Here is an 18,871-nt window from a genome sequence, read left to right as displayed (position 1 = left end):
GAAGTTGATTTCAGTTTAGTAAATATATTACATTTTTTTCAATAAATAGTTTTATTTCCAAGCAAGTATAAACTATGAACTACGTCATTATAAAAACTAATGTGTATATATATATATATATATATATATATATATATATATATATATATATATATATATCTGTGTGTGTGTGTCCATTTTTTTATTATTTGGAGTTCATTTAATATACCTTTATATGTATGTATGTATATATATACTTTGATGAAAGTTTAAGAATAACATTTATTTATTTATTTACTTAGACTCTATCCTTGCAACTTGAGGTACCAAATGAATTCCATAAAAGCAAAACTATATTTGTTTCATCAATCGATATATATACATACATATACATATATACCATTATGGAAGTTTTAAACATAAAATTTATTTAATAAGGTAAGTTGAAGCATCAAATGAACTCCAAAAAATAATTAAAAAAAAAAAAAACTTTGACTTCATCTTCGCCAAAAGTTTAATCCCATATTTTCACATAAATACATATACAACCATAAAACCATACTATTTTTCATATATACATACATACATAACATACATAACACCACACCAACAACTTAACAAGAAAAACCAGCACACGTGTCAAACAAACACACAAACACAAAACAACAAGACATACATAAACCCTAACAATATATAACAAGTTAATTAAGCTCTGGTGGCAACACCAGTACTGCCCTTTGGAACTTGTTCATGACCATAATCTGGATCAGTGTAACCAGGTCCATATTTGCCACTAAACATGCCTGCATGCAATAACACCACGTAAATCAACTGAGTCAAAGTTAATATTATAATGAAAGCCTCCAAAACCCTAAGTCTCCATCCTCTATATCCTCCCAAATGTATCTCCTTGCATGCCAACCTGCATGCCATGCAACCATTTTATTATACTACGTATAATTAACGTACGTGATTATCATTGTTAATGCATGCATGCATGCATGCATGCAGGGGTGTTTAGGTAATTAGGTACGTACCCAAAAGCAAGGGCAGTGATGGCCCATGCAATGAGAGAAGAAGAAGAAGCTGCAGCAAGGCTGTCATTCCTCCAAACCCTAATATGAGAAGCACTGGCGAGCTTTGAAACCACACCGATAACTCCGGCGAGGATTGCGAAGACTAGGAAGTAGAATGTTGCTCCATTTCCGGCCACCCCTATTTGAAAAACAATGAAAGAAATCTTAATTAGATCAAACAACTTTTTTGATGTTTTATGTTGGATGAAAATGATGCATTTGATTGGTTTAATTAAATAAATAAATTATGGTTTATGTAGTTCTAATTAATCTCTCTAATTATGTAAAGCAAGCCCTCCTTTGCTTTGCTTTGCTTTTGGTTTTCTAATAACTTAAAAACATAATCAAACAAGGTTCTATATATATATATATATATATATATATATATATATATATCTAGAGCATTGCTTTTGCCTTTTGATTTGGGTTTCTACTTGTAAAATATACAGGGTTAATTACTATTAAAAAAAATAGTAATCAAGACATGGATTTAGTTTCCTTCATAATTATAAGACATATATAGTTGTCATAAAACACAGTTTTTTAAACTTATGTGCACATATATACATATCAAGGTTATCCCATCAAAATAAAAATAGGGAAGAATATTCAAGGGTACTTGTACACATACATATTAAAATTATTAAAAAGAGTATTCTAGAAAGAGGCTTTAATACTTAATTTGTACTCTCAACATAAACCAAACACAAGAGGGAAATAAAAAGAAAAATGTTATCCAAACACAAGAGAAAAGAAGGAAAAATATCTAAATTAATACACACCATAACTCATCATTATATATATATATATATATGTTATCATAGAAAATGGCATAAATAAATAAAAATAAAAAGAAGGTAAATTAAATAGGAACCAGGATAGTGAGATTGTCCATTGATGAAGTGGTTCAAGCACCAACTAGCAAAACCCAAGACAATTATATACATCACAAGGTTCAAGAACAAGAGTGGTGTCACCATGCTTTTTTTCCAACAACAGTCCTTGCCATCTTTATGATTAATTTATGTTTTGATCCTCCAAAAATTATTCTTCACCTCCTTCTTCCTTTTTCTTCCTCTTCTTCTTCTTCTTCTTCTTTCCCTTTTGTACTATATATATATATATATATTTGAAGAGAAGAGTGACACGTGGCAAAAGATGCAGTGTGTGAAGGTGGTAAGCTTACAAGTGGTGTAATACGTGTCTGCATGGATATATATCATGTTTCCCATGAACTCCACCGAGCACCGCTTGATGTCTGCCACCTTTTGGTTTTTTAAGTCTTGTCGGTATTATTATTATTATTATTATTATTATTATTATTATTATTATTATTATTATTATTATTGCAAGGAAGATGAACTGATTAATGAAAAGGAGTGAAATATCAAAATTTCTTATGAAACTTTTCTTTAAGAAGAAAAGCACTACTTAATCTAGAGAGACATGAAATTAAAGAAGATAATAAATAACAAAACTTAAAACAGAAATAAACACATGAACTCTAGTTACTCTAAATTCCACAATCTAGCCCAGTTTTCATCCTCATTCCAATCTTCATTAATGGAAGTAGAACCACCATTTACTTGAACAAAACTAGTAAAAGGGCATATGCATTTCATCATCTCATCATCATCATCTTCCAATATGTCTTGTGTTGCCATTGTTTGTTCAAGTAGTACTTGTTGTGGATTTATCACTGTTTCTTTCATCATTTCATCATCTTCTTTCATGATTTTGATCTTGTTGGATTAGAGACTTTGGTAATTTTGATCTTTGAAGGTTAATTTTTGATGATGAAGACTTGGCTTTCTTGAAATGTGTTCTCCAATAGTTCTTGATTTCATTGTCTGTTCTTCCAGGAAGACTTCTTGCAATTGTTGACCACCTTCATGCATACCATTAATTCATTATTTACATATTTAATTCCAATGTATCCATGAGCTTCAACTTTATACATGTATATATGTACTATACATACATGTAGTTATACATATTACATAAAGGAAGAAGTCATTTCATAAAACATATATATATATATATATATACACAATGAGAGAGGTTAAAAGAACATAATATGGTTGGACTCTAGCTTTTAACAAAAAGGGTGAAGTCATTGGAGTGCCAAGTATTCACAATATTGAACTCTAGATAAATAATAAAATATATATATATCAATAATAATAATAATAATAATAATAATAAAGCATGAGCTTGCATCCATATCTAAATATATTAAGTATTTAGAGCTTTGCTTATAATGAATTTACGAGATTAAATTAATGAAAATAATAACAATAAACATTTTGGTCTCTAAAAAAAAATAAATTCATTTTAATGAATGAACTTGATAAATTTGTTTGTGTTTATTAATCCCTGAAATTAAGGTGACAACTGAGATACTAAAAATTGTCACATTAATTACAGTGGATCCATGTCAATTAGAAAGATGAAAACTTTACAAAACTATTTAGTTTAGAAACCAAACAAATTATTATCTTTTTAATTAGAATAACATGCATATTTATATATATGAAAGGAAAGCTTGAATTCTTGACACCAACCCAAAATATTATATATATATATATAGAGAGAAGAGAAAGAGAGATGTAATGGATAATTAATTAGTTACCTATTTCCCCATCTTGCATGCAACTCTAAGATGATGTTCTCCTCTTGAGGAGTTATCTTTCCTCTCTTTAAGTCTGGCCTAAGATAGTTCACCCATCTCAATCTACAACTCTTCCCACTCCTTCTCAATCCTTCACATTAATATCAACATCAACATATATATATATATAACTTTATTCATTAATTAAACTATATATATAAATATAAATATAAATATAAATAGATATATATATATATACCTGTGATGTTGGACACACAGTTCCATCTCCCTTCTCCATGAATGTTAACATAATCACAAAGAAGCTTGTCTTCTTGAGATGTCCAAGGACCTTTCCTCCATCCATCAACTACACCTCCCCATCCAAAATGGCTATCCATTTTGTCTCCTTGAAATAATATTGTTAGCTATATATCAAGTCTATATATATATATATATATATATGTTTATGTGATGTTGATGTATTTTTATATTATATGCAAACTCCACTAGTTTTTGTTGGAATTAGAGGTACATTTAAGAGTTGGTTTAGATTAGAAAGTTAGAGTGATGTGTTATGAGATCATTAGAAAGTTATTTGTGTTAATCTTAAATATTATATAAAACCATATTTTTAAGTAATGTTAAAGGACAATGCCATATAACACCTCATCATATGCTTATCATATAATTAAGTGTTATCAAATGTATTAACTAGTACTTCATGATCAAGTTATTCCACATCTCTTCCATTCACTTTTTTCCTTACTTATTTTTTCTTTTTTTTTAAATTACATATTTTAAATGATTTAATTGTTTTTAATATAATAATAGAACACCAAAAAAAAAAAAAGCACCATAAGATGTATAATTATTATTATATAATTAAGCATGGAAAGGACTGTACTATAATTAGGTTGATAATGTGGAGGAAAATTTAAAAGTATAGAAAAAGGGCCATGCTAAGTGTGTCATTAACTTTGGAATCAAATATTTGAAAGTTAGTCTACACCGAGTGGTAATCACAAATCTTAGAATTTTTATATATATAAATTAGTACGGATTAATTGATCTCCAAACACGTATCTTTCAACCTTTCTTTGTAGGCATAGCCACTCTAGTACTAATCTTGTAAAAATATATGGGCTTGGTCGGATTGGGTCAGGTTTAACACGATTAATTTGCTTTCTATATATAATATATATATATATATATATATATAATTTGAATATATAATCTTAAGAAATTGAATTTTTAGAGATGAGACGTGCTTCATTTCAGTGATTGCGTTTAACTTTTTATTTGTGTGTTTTATTTCGCTTTTTGTATTTTTATTTATATGCTTTTAATTATTATTATGTTTTTTTTCAATAAATTTGTAGTTTATTTATTTATTTTTTTTAAAAAAAAATTAGAGTGGAAGCTGATTAAATGTTAGACTTTTTATCTCTATTTAATTTTTTTATATTTAATAAATATGAATGTAAAATAGAAAAATATATAACCTATATAAATATATGTAAATGTTAAATGTTTACAAAGGGGTGCATGGAAGGAGTTAAAAAGAAAAATTTTCATCTATAGTTCATGTATTATTGCATGATATTTGATAATTAATTAGATTTGGTGTTGTATGCTTAAAAAAAACACCCAATATAATTTGAATATCAAACAAGAATAAATTATGTAATTAAAACTTCAAATTTTATCCAAGTTGGGCTAACTGAGAAATATAATAAAAATTAAAAAAATAAAAATAAAAAAAAAATAAAAATGTTTAAACAAAGGTGTGATAGTGGGTTAACTGTTGAACCAAAAAAAAAAGTCCATGGTCCATGAAGACATGTTTATCAAATTACTAGCCTTGTGTTTTTTTCTTTAATAAAATCATATAAAAAAATAAATGTAATGCAATTAATCACTGTGATTATGTACCTTAATCTCACATTAATTTGCATATTTGTGGGATGCCAATAACCACAAAGTGGACTCTCAAAAGTGGACTCTAGATTTGTGGTCACTAGGCTCACTTATTGGGAATGTAGGGTTGTCATTCACAATATTTTTTTCTTTTAAAATTAAATAAACAAAAATAACCTTGTAGGGATACCCAAAAGGGGCTTTTTGCTGGTGTACCCTTTAAAAAAATTTTTGAAATGCGATATTTACCCATGAAAAAAGTTTTATTGACATACATACTCTTGAATAATATACGTAATTGCGTATATACCCTGGAGTTCAAATTTAGTTGAAAAAACCATCCATTAACAAACAACAAATATATAAAATTACAATTATACTCATTGCATATATACCCTGAAAAGTTTTTTTTAAGTTGTACCAGAGTTATTTTGGTCCTTTTGTATATCTTAATCCAAGTTATAACTATTGTTAATCAAGTTTGATTACCGAAATCTAACAGTAGGGGCATATCCACAATTACCTATATTTTTTTCAGGGTATATATCTACGATTATGATTTTTCTAAGGGTAAATATCGCAATTATAGAATTTTTCGAGGGGTTTATAACCAATTCTCCCAAAAAATAATTAAAAGTTTCTCTGTCCTTTTTAAGTTAAGGCTCTTTAGAGCTTTCTCCTTAATACTTGTTACGATCAACTACATTATTATTGAAAAATTATGAAATCAAAAATGTTTTTACAATTAGCATTAGTGTTATTATGAGTAGTGATCCCACGGACTCGAGTCCGTGGGATCTAAAGTGCAACCGAGACGTGGCTGCATAGCAGCCACATCTTTTGCTTTTTATAAAAAACTATTTTTGCCAGTCTCCATGAAGCTTAAACTATAAAAATAATAAATAAAGGGTATTTCGGACATTTGCTTTTAACCACACTAATAAACTTATTTCCCTTTCTCGTTGTTTTTCCTCTTTGTTATGCAATTCGGTGAGGCGTCGCGGAGAGCATGCGTAGTCATCGTCGCCGTGGATGTTGGATTGGTTGAAGCGAATGCCCGAAACAGATCAGCGAGTCAACGCCGCATGGCCGAGGCTGCGAGCCATGCGATCCCACCGCACGAGGAAGCGGGCGATCGGTGCGAGTCAAGATGCGGAGTCCGGCGGTGATCGGAGTAATGTGTTCAACTCTTGGAATAAATGAATGAATGAATAGATAAATAAATAAGTTTCCTTTTTTAGACTTTTAGATGATGTGAGATTACTTGGAATGTAAATGGTGATTTTGTTCCTAGTTAACTTAAGTTGCAGAAAAGAAAAGAGTTGCAAAGAATGATGAATGGTTTAATTAAGTTGAAGGAAAAGCAAAGAAAAATAAAGAATGATGAATTGCAAAACCAAGTGTAACGAATGAATCAAATATCTCCCACCATTCACCCTGATAAACAATAGATATAAAGTGGACATCACAAGGAACAAATTTCTTATAAACATCAAGACTCAAAACTCACTCAGTTAATCAGGAAAATTCATACAAGGAGAGACACAACAGAAAAAAAAAACTCAGAAAAAAAGAAGAAAAAGAAGAAGACGAAAAGAAAGGGAAAGAAGCTGTTAATTTGGCAGTGTGGTTAAAGCAAATGTCCGGAATACCCTTTGTTTATTATTTTTATAATTTAAGCTTCATGGAGCCTGGCAAATATAGTTTTTTATAAAAAGCAAAAGGCGTGGCTGCTGTGCAGCCACATCTCGGTTGCGCTTTAGATCCCACGGACTCGAGTCCGTGGGATCACTACAAATGGCCATCCCTAATAATAACACGAGTAATGATCCCACGGACTCGAGTCCGTGGGATCTAAAGCGCAACCGAGACGTGGCTGCTTTTGCTTTTTATAAAAAACTATATTTGCCAGGCTCCATGAAGCTTAAATTATAAAAATAATAAACAAAGGGTATTCCGGACATTTGCTTTAACCACACTGCCAAATTAACAGCTTCTTTCCCTTTCTTTTCGTCTTCTTCTTTTTCTTCTTTTTTTCTGAGTTTTTTTTTTCTTTTCTGTTGAGTCTCTCCTTGTATGAATTTTCCTGATTAACTGAGTGAGTTTTGAGTCTTGATGTTTATAAGAAATTTGTTCCTTGTGATGTCCACTTTTATATCTATTGTTTATCAGGGTGAATGGTGGGAGATATTTGATTCATTCGTTACACTTGGTTTTGCAATTCATCATTCTTTATTTTTCTTTGCTTTTCCTTCAACTTAATTAAACCATTCATCATTCTTTACAACTCTTTTCTTTTCTGCAACTTAAGTTAACTAGGAACAAAATCACCATTTACATTCCAAGTAATCTCACATCATCTAAAAGTCTAAAAAAGGAAACTTATTTATTTATCTATTCATTCATTCATTTATTCCAAGAGTTGAACACATTACTCCGATCACCGGCCAGACTCCTGCACCTTGGACTGCACCGACTATCCCGGCTTCCTCGTGCGGTGGGTCACATGGCCTGACCTCGGCCATGCGGCGTTTGGCCTGCTTTATCTGTTCGGGCATTCGCTTCAACCAATCCAACATCCACGACAGCGACGACAGCCACCATTTTTCTCCGCAGGCCTCACCGAGTTGCATAACAAAAAGGAAAAAACAACGAGAAAGGGAAATAAGCTATTAGTGTGGTTAAAGCAAATGTCCGGAATACCCTTTATTTATTATTTTTATAGTTTAAGCTTCATGGAGACTGGCAAAAATAGTTTTTTATAAAAAGCAAAAGAATAGCAGCCACGTCTCGGTTGCACTTTAGATCCCACGGACTCGAGTCCGTGGGATCACTACTCATTTGCCATATCTCTTTATCTAAACTTTATTTTCTTTTTAAAATATATATATATATATATACATAGGAAAGATCATCTTGGGGAGTTTGTCCCTAGATTTAAAAAATTTTGAGGGAGAATAAAGATAAAAAAGATAGGAATAGATGGGTGCATAAACAGTACTCTTAATAGTGTTTGAGCATAGTACCCTGATTGTTCAGCTGTGATTTTGGTTTAGTTTAAGTTTTTTGTGTTTCAATTATAGATCTAATACAAATAAAATTGGACAACTAAGATTAATTTATTCATTATTATTTATTACGATCATGATATACGGTTCAAATAAAAATACTATACATTAAATATCTCACACTCATTTGTTTTATATCATTAATACTAAACCCTTTGGTACATAAATATATAAACATACATATATATATATATATATCCATCATCTAAGACTACGAACGTCTGTCACTATGCTGATAAATAATAACAAAGTGAAAAGTGAGATACGACATTTAACCCTCTTTCTACTAGATCTACAGTAATTTTAAAAAAATTTTAAAATAATTTGCCCAACTTAACCCTAATTAATCTTCACTGTAGCTCCATAATTATTACTGTGCTCAAATTCGAACATTCTACGAATTATATATATATATATATATATATAGAGAGAGAGAGAGAGAGAGAGAGAGAGATATCAAGAAATCCGAAATGATATCAAATTAAGCATTACCTCCAAAATGATATCAAATTGAGCATTACCTTGAGGCCAACTATAAACAAATTCACACATAAACAACTTCAAACAAATAAACCTTTCCATAGAATACACAAGGAACCAGTAAGCATATTACAACCATGGCAATTTTCCAGGGTTGAGGAGACAAAAACCCTCCAAACCAACCCTCCATTTTTATTATAATTCTCTTTTACTGCTAAGGATGCCATCATAACAGTGCATTAACAAATATACATCATGAGACACACAATACTCATATGTATATATATATATATATCTAATGAGTAAGAATAAAAAAACTACTTACTCATCATGAGAGCCTCTTGCACCCAAGGCCTTGTTTCATGCACAGCCTTATCAACCTTCTTCAGTGTCTCTTGTGGACACCCATCTGCCATTCTCTGCACAAATGCAGCAAACTTTCTCCAATTCTCAGGATGAAACAAATCCATTCCCATTCTCAAATAAGTAAACCCAACCATCTTCAATCCTTCATCATCACCATCATTTCTCAATGCTGTTTTAAGTATCTGCTCATGAGCTGCCTCGTCGTACCTTGGCAATGCATTCTCTCCGGCAAGGCCAACACCGGCCTCACGTGCAGCCTCGGCTACTTGCCTCACTAGAGCTTCAGGACGGCACATGGCCTCGGCAGGCTGCTCCCAATCCTTCATCTCTACACAAGTGAAGTTGAAGATTGCACCGTGGCGGGCGAGCATGCGAGCAATTGGGAGGTAACCGTTGTTAAAACGAGTGTTGTAGTAACCGGCAGTGAGTTCAGGTGCGTGAGAACGAGTGCCGTAGTGCCAGTGAATGCCGGCAACTTTGACGGAGATGACGGTATTGGTGGAGGAGAAGATGGTGGTGGCGGCGGAGAGGATGAGTTCACCATGGTTGAGAAGCATTTGGGAGTACCAAGTGAGGAAGAAGTCGCCGTATGGGCAGTTCCAGCCGCCACCTTCACGGGCGGAAGAATGGGACATCTTCCGGCCAGTTGTTGTAGGACCCAGCATCTGTTGGCCCGCTGTGTCCCCATTCTGGTTTTCCAGCTGCTTCTGCTGCTACTTTCAGGCTGCTCAGCATATACTGTAGTCGAGTAACAAAGTATTATTCATTTTGAAAGTTTAATTTGTACCAATAGTATTGATTATCTGTGCAATAGATAAAAATAAAAATGTTGATAAGAAGTGATTCAATGGACTTGTGATTAAATTATAGTTGAATGGATTGAGTTTAGTATTAAAATATTAAACAGATGGAGTAACATTGAACAACTATGTAGAATTAATAATGACTAACCTAAGAATGTGATGCGGAGACTCAACTGATAATAATATAATTATATATATAAGAGGAGCATTTAATATATATAAGGTATAACCAATAGATTTTGTAATGCATTAAGAATGCATAACAAAGTAACAATTATAGTATAAACGAAAGCAATGATATAATACAGAGATTACAAGAGATTGTAATAAAATTAAGGTTAAAACATGAGATTAATTGTCACAATTTATCTGTCTTCTAGCTGATTGAGTATCAGAGAGATAAGAATATATATATATATATATATATATATCTTAGATGAAGTTGGATGGGCCTATTTTTGGGGGGAAAAAAAGAAGTTGGATGGACTGAATTTATCTATCTGCATCTATTGCAGTAACATGACAATTAATGTTGATGACAATCATGCCTACACAAAAAATAGATCTCTGATTTTATCATTTAACACTACTAACATGACAAAGTTATTATTCATTTAGTATCTTTTTTTGTAAACTTTAATTACTTTTTACTAGAGATAAATTTACTAAACAGTAAAAATAAAAAAATATGGCCAAGTACAATATAATGAAAATTATCAATAGGAAATTAACTTCATCACTGTACTACAATCAACAGCACACCAAATTATCTATTTACTTCTAATTCAACATCAAACATATAAGTGAAGTATACACATATTATCGAAATGATAAACACAAAACAAGCATATAGTAAACAGCAATATCTGAGAAGTTGATGTCACAAGTTTCAGAACAAATTGGGCATATCCAAAGCAAATTCTACAAGGCTGTGTGGTGAAAAACATTTCAAGATATGTAATCCATAACGGAAGGAAACGTGTAAAAATACGAGCTTGGCAAACCTTATCATAGCACTGAAAAGCACCAATTCCAGGAAACTTCCAGGTGCCATTAAGCTCCGGATATGACGGATACCTCAGCTCCCCAGCTGGCCCCATACCGACCTGGATTTCCTGCAACCACACAAACAACTCCACTTGTCATCTTTCTACATAAAAAACCAAACTTTATTTATTTACAACCCCTAAACTAAGTAAAGGTTGCTCCTTTTTTTACAATACTTAATACTTTTTTTATTATTATATAAACACACACCTTCATCCAAATTAAATCATCAGAGGGAATGTACCACGATGGTGGAGCCGAGGAAGTCTTTGAACTGGTCCTTGAATGCGCGCATGAAGTCGGAGTAGCACTGAACCGGTGATCGGTCTTTGAGGACCGGGAGCGTGTCACAGCCCAGTGAGACGTACTCGTAGTTCCGACGACCCCATTGGTCCGTGTACGCCAAGTCTGGGTCTTTCTCCATCTCCTCCAAAACCCACTTTGGCAGCGGTATCCTGTACCCCAAGCACAAGTTAATAAAAAGAATATACTTTTATTCTAGCCGTACGATTAATTTTGAATGGCTTTGAATCCTTTGATTTGTCAATTGACCAATCACTTACCACACGTGACGATTCACATGGGCGGTGCACGGTTTCAATCAATCACGTGAAGAGTCACGTGATTTGTACGAAATTAATATTACATTTTTTAATTTATAATCCAATAAACATAATTATAAAAATTAAGCAAAACATCCTCAATCGAGATTCATAGATTTTTTAACTATAAACACTCAATTATCAATTATTGAATCACAATTCAACTACCAATATTAATAAACAGTAATATTATATGATTTACTATTTCAAACAGTAGTTAGTATATTAACTGTCATTATTGATATCGATCACGTTCATAGATTTTATGTATGAATGTCCATAAATGAATAGTTTTTTAAAAATTATATATATATTTTTATTAAAAATAATAAATATAAAAATATTCCAACCAAATAAAACAATAAAAAAATAATTGAGATGAATAGTTTATAAAATCTATGGATAAAATTATTATTCTTAAAAATAATAAAATTAATGAACACAATTTTTTATCCATAATAATAAAATCAACCAATAAATAAATAAAATGAAAGAGAAGTTGAATAATTATATATTTATATATTAAATCGATTATAAATTCCAAAAAAACGAGAAGATAATTAAAATAATAAAATAAAAATCAGGGTAAATAAATAAAGCCCAAAAGAAGTTCAATATTTATATATTTATATATTAAATCGATTATAAATTCCAAAAAAGCGAGAAGATAATTAAAAAAATAAAATAAAAATCAGGAAAAATAAATAAAGCCCAGAAGAAATTCAATAATTATATATTTATATATTAAATCGATCATAAATTAAAAAAAAGCAAGAAAAAATTTTAAAAAAATAAAAAAAGAAGCTGAAAATGGAGAGAAAAGAGATCGCACGTGCAAGAGTCACCGACATTGCCGCCGCACTGGTGGAACGACATCACGGCCTGGACCTTCAATCCATGGCGATGAGCCATGAGCATGAGATCGGAGTAGCCACCCCAATCGTACTCCCCCGGCCGATCCCTCTCAACGATCCCCCACCAAACATCAACCATCACACCCTCTACACCGGCGTTCTTCAACGCCATCAAGCTCGCATTCATCGCTTTCCTCCTTTTCAACCCTCCCCCTGGTTTCACCGTATCCAAAGGCAGCATCACGAACACTGGAACCCCCTTTCGACTTTGATGACGACTACTCACCGCATCGTCGGTCTCCACCGCCGGAGATGGATCGGCGACGAGGGCCTGGCAGGCGACGCTGAGGTCTTGCCGGATTGGAGTGAGAGCGGAGGCAGGAGAGCGGCAAGGGCTGAGAGGAGGGAAACTCCATCCAGATCTGGGTTTCCAGCTCGACTGATCCGGCACCGTAGATTCGCCTGCGCCATCGGCGGTTTCCACAGCGTCGACGCCGGCGAAGGGTCGGCCGTTTGACCGCCGGCGGCGTCGGAGATCGGCGCGGCGGCGAGGGATCCGAGCTGGTGAGCGATGTTGAACGCCATGAAAAACTCGATCTTTTCTCTGAAGTTTTGTTTTTTAATTTTGGTACTCTGAAATGTAGAAAGAAAAGGTCGGCGTTTTATAAGAATCTCGAAAAGCTTTTGATCCTCTCTTTGATCGCCACGTGGACTTTGGTTTGCGGTGTAAGGGAATCAACGGCTTGGATTGGGTGGATCTAAATAGGCGGTATCTGCCGTAGATGTTGCTTTGAGATGTGTGTTTTTAACGATCTCGATGAGATGAAGATTCAGAGAAGGTGCTTTTGCTGTTTGTTGTGGTCGTGGACGAATGAGAATGTCCCACGTGTATCACGATTAAAGGACGCGTGTCGTGATGGAGATGGGAATCATGGATTGGTGATCACGAGGGATGTGCTGGATGTTTCGTTGCTGATTGTGGTTATGATTGTGACACGTGGCGTAAAATGGGGTGGTTTGCTTGTCTTGGAGGGATTTTGATACTTGATATCGGACAAGAATTTGTTTGTTGTATGTAATGCTTTTTATTCAACTTCATTGTCATAAGAATAAGTTTGTTATCACTAAAATAACATTTTTTAATAATTAATAAAAAAATTACCCATGAAAAAAAACAATTAATTCTCCGATATTTAAGAAAAAAATAATACATGAATTTGTTGAAAAGTACTCCAAATCTGAGAAAACGGCTTTGATTTTTGAGATGTGGAATTCTGATAATTAAATTTGATGTGCAATTTTTGACACTTAAAAATTTGATATGTAACTTTTGACATTCAGGATCTGACTTTTGTCACGTAATTTTTTTACGTCGTGTTGTATCGTTTTGTCCAGATAATAAACTTTTTCTATTTTTAGATATTAACTCGGGGTATATGATTTTTGACGATTCAAAATCGACGATACTAACCATTGATGACTTAGAATCTAATTACTATCATCTAGACCAGCTCGTTTTTCTTATTGTATTGTGCTCTTCTATCGGGTAACAACTTTTGTCTAATTATTGTTTTTATTTCTATGTTAGATATTAACTGTTTTTTTTTTCACTTTCGTTTCACATCAAATGAATCATTTATTTTATTTTTACTCATTTTCTACTTGATCTTTATATTTATTTATTTTTAATAAAATCATGATTTATAGATCTTATTAAAAAAAATTTAAAGGTTGATAAAAATAAGATTATATGAAATGATCGGAATTATAAAAGCCAAAAGTTTTTATTTATTTATTTATTTATAATATGTTTTCACATGTTTGGAAGATAACGTGCACGAATCTCGAGGCAGAAGCTGGCGCTCGATGCAGAGCAAGCTGGGGGGCGGCTTGGGCCGACCACTAGACGCGGTAAACTCACGCGTTTCCCACGTGGGCTCATTGAATTCAAATTCCCAATCTCGATGCATTTAAATCTATAAACGAACGGTGATAAACAACTTAAGGAGCAAATATCAATATCAGCCGTCCAAATACATCAAGATCAGCATTAATTATAAAGATCGTTCATCGGACGTGATGTCTCTTTCATCGTTTGCTGGACCCGGACCCATTCTCTCCCTGTCTTTTTGCAATTCAAACCCTTATCTAATTTTTATTTATATTTGAAAACTATTTTTTTTTTCAATATATAAATATATTACGTATTTGACGTCTAATTGGAGAAAAAACTAAAAAGGTAAACAATGAACAAAAGTTAAACTTCCTGGCTTTTAGCTAATAAAATTCTCACCTAACTCATAGTTTTTATTTATTTATTATTTTTATTTTTTTGAGAAAACTCTTAGCTATATTTCGACGAAGACGGTCTTAGTGAAAATAGGGCCGGAGTAAAATCATAATTTTTTTATTATTGTTATTAAATAATAAATTACATTATAAAAAATAAAAAATATAAATCACTATTAATAATTATGATAAATAAAATATTAATTTAGAAAAAAATTTGAAAATATTCTTATAGTCTTTTGTTTAATTATTGCAATAAATAAAAAATAAAAAAAATCAATTAAAGTTCTTTTTTTTTGTTTTTGAGATGCAAAATTATCAATCAACCATTTAAATTTGTTTTAGAAAAATGTATGTTGAAAAGTTACTTGAAAAAAATAAAAAAATAAAAAAATAAAAAAACAAAACAAAGATCCCTGATTTGTATAGAAACCCTCACTATACATCAAATTTCCATTATAGCTAAAAAACCATTTTTTTAAAAAGAAAAAAAGTTAAAAAAGTTTATATCTATTTTTATTGCGAGAATTAATTGATAAAAAAACAAAAAAACAAAAAAACAAAAAGAAAAAAAGAAAAACAAAAAAAGCTGGTGTCTTGTTGATGTTGTTTTTTTTAGATTGTGTGTTTGTTTGTCAGGAGTCAAACAGTTGGAACGTAGAAGTCCTTGCACTACTTTTTAGCTTAACTTTTTGCTCTTTCAAATCTCCACATCAGCATCAAACCTACCATCTTCTTTGCAATTCTCTTGCTCTTTCATTGAGATTTACAGATCTCAAGCTTAAAGTTTGAATCTTGAAGCTTTATTTGACCTTTTTCATGGCTGCCACCTTTTCTTGCAGCTAAGGAATGTTGGCAATGGTGGCTTGATGAATATGGGAAGTTAGAACTGGGGAACATCTTCCAGTGATGCCCCTTTTGATAGTCTTTGTACTCTGTGTCTTGTTCTTTGTCTCTCCTTGTCCTGGTATGTATATCTGTCTCTCTTTCTCATTATTGTTCACAAGATGTTTGTTTGTTTTCCTCAGAGAGTTGAAATTTGATAACTTGAGAACTAAATTTAGCATTTTGATGAGTTTGTACTTTGTAGCAAGAGGTATACCTCCAAGTTATCCACCATTGGCAGTGAGACCAATTCATTCTCCAAGACATAGTGGTATTGAATTTTTCCTTTGACAAAGCAAGACTTCAATTTGATGTTTTCCAACTGCTGTATCTAACTCATTTTTGTTGATTTTTCATAGTTGGTTCTTCTTTGTCAAAGTATCACCACAGTGCTCCTCCTCAAATCCAAGGTTTGATGTGGAAAATTTCTCAGCTTGTGTTGTGTTATTGTTCATTGTTTGTGATTTTGGAAAAAAAAAATTTTGTTGGTAGATTGTGAAGGAATATCATGCTCTGATCCACTCACTCTAACTCCAATTGGTTCACCATGTGCTTGTGTGTACCCTGTTCAAGTTGAGATTGATCTTGGTGTTGCTCCATATCAACTCTTTACCATGATTCCTGAGCTAGAAGTTGAGATTGCAGCAGGAACATATCTGAAACAAAAGCCAAATCAGAATAATGGGTGCTGGTGCTAGTGTCCCGAAATACTGAAAAAAGCAGCAGTTACTATTGATTTGGTGCCACTTGAGGGAAAGTTTGATAACATGACTGCATTTCTGATTTATGAGAGATTTTGGCAAAAAGAAGGTGCCGATAAATGTCTCGCTTTTCGGTGATTACAATGTGATATATGTTCTTTATCCTGGTAATCTTATGCATCCATTAATTTTAATCTTGTTATCCATGTGTCATCGATTTCATTTTGTTGTTAATTCTTGTAACATGATCTCAGGACTTCCTCCTTCTCCACCAATGCCAGGAGGATCATCAGGTAGCATCCCGTCCACCATTGGAAGTCATGAAGATCCTATATCGGCAAATGTACCGCCTAGAAAGAAGCATAGTATGAACAGCGCAAGTATCGCCATTATTGTGTTCACTATTTGTTCCTTTGCCTTGGTGTGTTTTTGGGGGTGAGTTTTTGTACTATGGAAGTTGAAGAGTGTAGGAAGATCACAATCTGCTATTGCTGCTACATTTGCCACTTCAACAAGCAAGACAGACGGTAAAGACATGCTCGATTGTTGTTTGTTGTTCGGTGTATTTGGATGTTACCTTATGTATCTGTATTATATTATGCAGGCATTAGGTCTATCCAATCTCCTAGTGCTGTTACAAGTTCGAGATCGATGTCTTTTGCTTCAAATGTTGCTACTCTTCCTGCTTCAGTAAAGACGTTTTCCTTGTCTGAGCTCGAGAAGGCAACTGATACATTTAGCTCTGAAAAAGTTCTAGGTGAAGGTGGATTTGGCCGTGTTTACCATGGGATCATGGAGGATGAAAGTGAGGTCGCCGTGAAGTTGCTTACAAGAAAGGACCATAATGGACAACGCGAGTTTGTTGCGGAGATTGAGATGCTCAGCCGACTTCACCATCGCAATCTTGTCAAATTGATCGGTATATGCATTGAAGGAAACATTCGATGCCTCGTGTTTGAGCTTGTTAGCAATGGAAGTGTGGAGTCTCATTTACATGGTACATTTACTGATCATGCCGATACTATAACTATACAACCCAAATAATTTATTTTTAACTGCATGTTCTTCTGTTTTTTTTAGGTGTCGACAAGTGGAAGGGACTTCTTGATTGGGATGCTCGGTTGAAGATCGCACTCGGTGCCGCAAGAGCATTGGCATATCTGCATGAAGACTCGAATCCTTGTGTCATTCACCGTGATTTTTAAAGGCGAGTAATGTTCTATTGAAGGATGATTTCACTCCAAAGGTTTCAGACTTCGGCTTGGCAAAGGAAGCATCAGAAGGAAGCAAACATATTTCCACAAGAGTCATGGGAACTTTCGGGTAATTCATTAGAAATTCCTAACATAACTGAACGTTTCGGTTTTGAAAATGAAGAAAATTTTTGTTTGTGAACAGGTATGTGGCACCGAATACGCAATGACGGGGCATTTACTAGTGAAGAGTGATGTCTATAGTTATGGTGTAGTGTTGGTCGAGCTTCTCACAGGTAGAAAGCCGGTGGACATGTCACAGCCTCAAGGTTCGGAGAACCTTGTGACATGGGCACGCCCGCTGCTCACCAGCCAAGAAGGATTACAGAAACTAGTAGACCCTTCGCTCCATGGAAATTTCGACTTTGATAACTTGGCCAAAGTCGCTGTAATTGCGTCCATGTGTGTTCACTCGGAACCATCTCAAAGGCCATTCATGGGAGAAGTAGTTCAAGCATTGAAGCTGATATGCAATAGCATGGATGAAAACAATGAAGAGACATGCATTGCTGCAGAATATGAGAGTAATTCATGGAATGAAAGTGCATCTCAATTGAATCATGGACTCACTCCATTTTCATTTGTGTCGATGGAGTATGGTTCGAATTCGTTCGGAGATTTAAAGAGGATTAGCAAATCAGGTCCTCTGAGAACAAAAAGAAAGAGATCTGCATTTCATAGATTGAGAGGGAGTATGAGTGATCATCAGTTCCTTTCCCGACGTATCGGCAGGAATGGATATTGGCTTTGAGTTCTGACCTTCTGAGTTTTTCTTTTACGTATCTTTCTATTAACCACAAAAGTGCAATTAATGTTCATGAATCTGTCTAAAGCTCTTGACCATGCACTTAACGATATTTCATATTTTTTCTGCAACTTAATAATGTACAGACAATGATACATTGGAATTTATGAAACTTTGTATTTTTTTTCTTCTGAA

At 33.3% G+C, this 18,871-nt stretch overlaps 3 protein-coding genes and 1 pseudogene across 3 annotated transcripts; 1 reads left to right on the top strand and 3 right to left on the bottom strand.

Annotated features, from left to right (window-relative positions):
• Window positions 1–684: 684 nt before the first annotated feature.
• Window positions 685–2,719, bottom strand: LOC120275553 (membrane protein PM19L-like). The gene is made up of 4 exons (XM_039282170.1): window positions 2,568–2,719; window positions 1,930–2,036; window positions 1,017–1,194; window positions 685–901 (listed from the first exon to the last, which is right to left on the bottom strand). Exons 1-4 carry the CDS (start codon window positions 2,717–2,719, stop codon window positions 685–687), a joined length of 654 nt encoding a protein of 217 aa, XP_039138104.1.
• LOC120275552 (transcription factor MYB59-like) lies at window positions 2,566–4,064 on the bottom strand. The gene is made up of 3 exons (XM_039282169.1): window positions 3,926–4,064; window positions 3,688–3,817; window positions 2,566–2,943 (listed from the first exon to the last, which is right to left on the bottom strand). Exons 1-3 carry the CDS (start codon window positions 4,062–4,064, stop codon window positions 2,775–2,777), a joined length of 438 nt encoding a protein of 145 aa, XP_039138103.1. The 3' UTR covers window positions 2,566–2,774.
• Window positions 4,065–9,203: 5,139 nt separating this feature from the next.
• Window positions 9,204–13,432, bottom strand: LOC120275799 (beta-amylase 1, chloroplastic-like). Its single transcript, XM_039282505.1, is given in 6 exon segments — window positions 9,204–10,114; window positions 10,116–10,235; window positions 11,305–11,415; window positions 11,592–11,802; window positions 12,782–13,211; window positions 13,214–13,432. Coding segments are annotated over 6 exon segments (1,713 nt in total). The 5' UTR covers window positions 13,389–13,432; the 3' UTR covers window positions 9,204–9,448.
• Window positions 13,433–15,793: 2,361 nt separating this feature from the next.
• On the top strand, window positions 15,794–18,749 carry LOC120275238 (annotated as a pseudogene).
• Window positions 18,750–18,871: the final 122 nt, after the last annotated feature.

Source organism: Dioscorea cayenensis, chromosome 14 (assembly GCF_009730915.1).
Source record: "Dioscorea cayenensis subsp. rotundata cultivar TDr96_F1 chromosome 14, TDr96_F1_v2_PseudoChromosome.rev07_lg8_w22 25.fasta, whole genome shotgun sequence".
Taxonomy (NCBI): domain Eukaryota; kingdom Viridiplantae; phylum Streptophyta; class Magnoliopsida; order Dioscoreales; family Dioscoreaceae; genus Dioscorea; species Dioscorea cayenensis.
Note: the sequence above shows the minus strand (reverse complement) of the source record. Positions and strands in the feature narration are given on the sequence as shown.